This window comes from Ailuropoda melanoleuca, chromosome 12, assembly GCF_002007445.2.
Source record: "Ailuropoda melanoleuca isolate Jingjing chromosome 12, ASM200744v2, whole genome shotgun sequence".
In the NCBI taxonomy this organism is placed as follows: domain Eukaryota; kingdom Metazoa; phylum Chordata; class Mammalia; order Carnivora; family Ursidae; genus Ailuropoda; species Ailuropoda melanoleuca.
Genome location: NC_048229.1, coordinates 55,150,077 through 55,151,966, shown reverse-complemented (window position 1 = coordinate 55,151,966; position 1,890 = coordinate 55,150,077). Strand labels below are relative to the sequence as shown.

The window sequence follows — 1,890 nt, the reverse complement described above, 5'->3', positions numbered from 1 at the left end:
GGTGTGCTGAGGAGGCCATCAGGTGCAAGCAGGCTAGGGGAGCATTACCCTCTCCGCCCCTCCCCTTGTTTGTGTGTGCCCACTGGGGTAGGCCCATCTGTTCCTTGTTAGAGACTCAACAGCCAGTCCTCCAGGAGAGTAATTAATGCCACGTTGCTGGCAGATCCAGCAGCATGCCGGCCCTAGGGCTTCGTCGTGGCAGCACAGATGCCCAGCTGACCCCAGAAATGCTGCTCCATTCCCACCTAGCAGTCCTGGAGACACGGGGGGGGGGAGCGCATGTTGCCGGCAGAGCCCTGCTGCTGGGCCTGGATGGCAGAGCAGGCAGAGGGGCGTGCTGGTGGCAGCCAGAGATGGCCGCAGGACATTCCCACCTCCCTGGGCCTGCCTCCATCACCCGCTCTGAAACTTCTCATTCGTTGTTGGCTGGGCCCTAGATTTGCTGTGTGACCTTAGCCATGCTGTTTATCCTTTCCAGGCAACCTTCTTTTCCCCATCTGTAGAATGGGTGTGTTGGACTGCGTCCTTGCTGAGACACCCCCGCCTCCCCTAGTCTGTGTCTCAGCTCTGTGTTCATCTGCCTGCTTCTGAGAGGCCCTGCTGGCATCCCCGTTTCCCCCTCCATACTGACTTCCCCTTGGTGCTCCTCACAGCTCTCCGGCTGTGTCCTCAAGCCCAGGGCCAGGTGATTGCTGCTTCTCTCTGCAATTAACCCCTGCCCATGCTCAGGGCGTGGGGCGCCGCATGGCCCGCACAGGGCAGCCGGTTTTCCTAGCACAGGGCCAGGCCGAGGTGACTGCTTCCACAGTGGCAACCTCCAGCCGGCCCAGCACATTCCTCAGGCTTATCTGGGGGCCCGCCCCGCCGGACTCTGCCCTCCCACCCAGGAAGCAGCACCCGAGAGCTGCTGAAGAGTTCCAGGGACTGGGAGTAGGGCCTGGTCGGGCTTGATTTGCGGCCTCCCTCCTGGGGCTGGAGAGAAGCAGGTATAGAATGGGGTGGGGCAGAGGGACTGGGGGGGGGGTCTGCTGAACCTTACAAGGCAAATTGTCCTGAATGAACCTCGGAGAGTGTGGGGTTCACTCAGACCCCGGACTCCGTGCCATCTCCTGGGAATCCCCCCGCCTCCTCTGTCTTGGAAGGCTCTCCTTTGAGGTTCCTGGGCATGGGAGGGGGCCTGGCCCTGGGGCGGGCACCCTAAGTCCGCTCCAGAGTCGTAACGGGAGATGGGACGGGACAGCAGCTCCCAGGCCACCTCCCTGTGTCCCCAGCTCCACAGTGGGAGCTGGCGCCCGTCCTCCCAGGAAGGGGTTAACCGCCAGCCCCAGCCGTGAGGGAGGGGACTGGGCTGGACCATTTTCCTCGCGGCTGCCTCCACCTCGGTTTTCCTGAATGGTTCTGCCGTCCCGGGGTGGGGAGGGAAGGGAAGGAAGGAGGGCGGGCGGAGGCAGGGAGGGAGGAGTGTGGGAAGAGGAAGGAAAAAAGAGCGAGACAGCCAGGGGAAGAGAAAGATGTCACTGTCTAATCTCCCTGTCATTTTTATTTGCAGCAGGCGCCGGGCCGAGGAGCTGCTAGAACAATGCTGAGGCGGGTGAGGTGAGGAGCGGCCGCCGGCCCCGCCGACGGAGCGTCTGGAACAGGTGATAGGAGGATCCGAACCCCCGGCCACCTGGGCAGCCCCGCCCGGCGGCGCCCCGGACCCCCGGGTGGGGGGAGACCATGGCGACCAATTTCAACGACATCGTCAAGCAAGGCTACGTGAAGATGAAAAGCAGGAAGCTGGGGGTGAGCCGCCATGCGGGGGTCCTGGCTGGGAGCCCCGGGGGGCCGGGGCGCGGGTGCCCGTGGGGCCGGCGTCGCGCTCCTGCGGCTCGAGGCTTGTGGCCGGCG

At 64.1% G+C, this 1,890-nt stretch overlaps 1 protein-coding gene across 1 annotated transcript in view; it reads left to right on the top strand.

Moving 5' to 3' along the window:
- Positions 1–1,450: 1,450 nt before the first annotated feature.
- The window catches only part of DOK4 (docking protein 4), a 7,475-nt gene continuing 7,035 nt past the window's right edge, over positions 1,451–1,890 (top strand). The window contains exon 1 of the mRNA XM_034639580.1: positions 1,451–1,785. Coding sequence (XP_034495471.1) covers positions 1,720–1,785 — 66 coding nt within the window. The 5' untranslated portion in view covers positions 1,451–1,719. The remainder of the gene's footprint in view (positions 1,786–1,890) is intronic.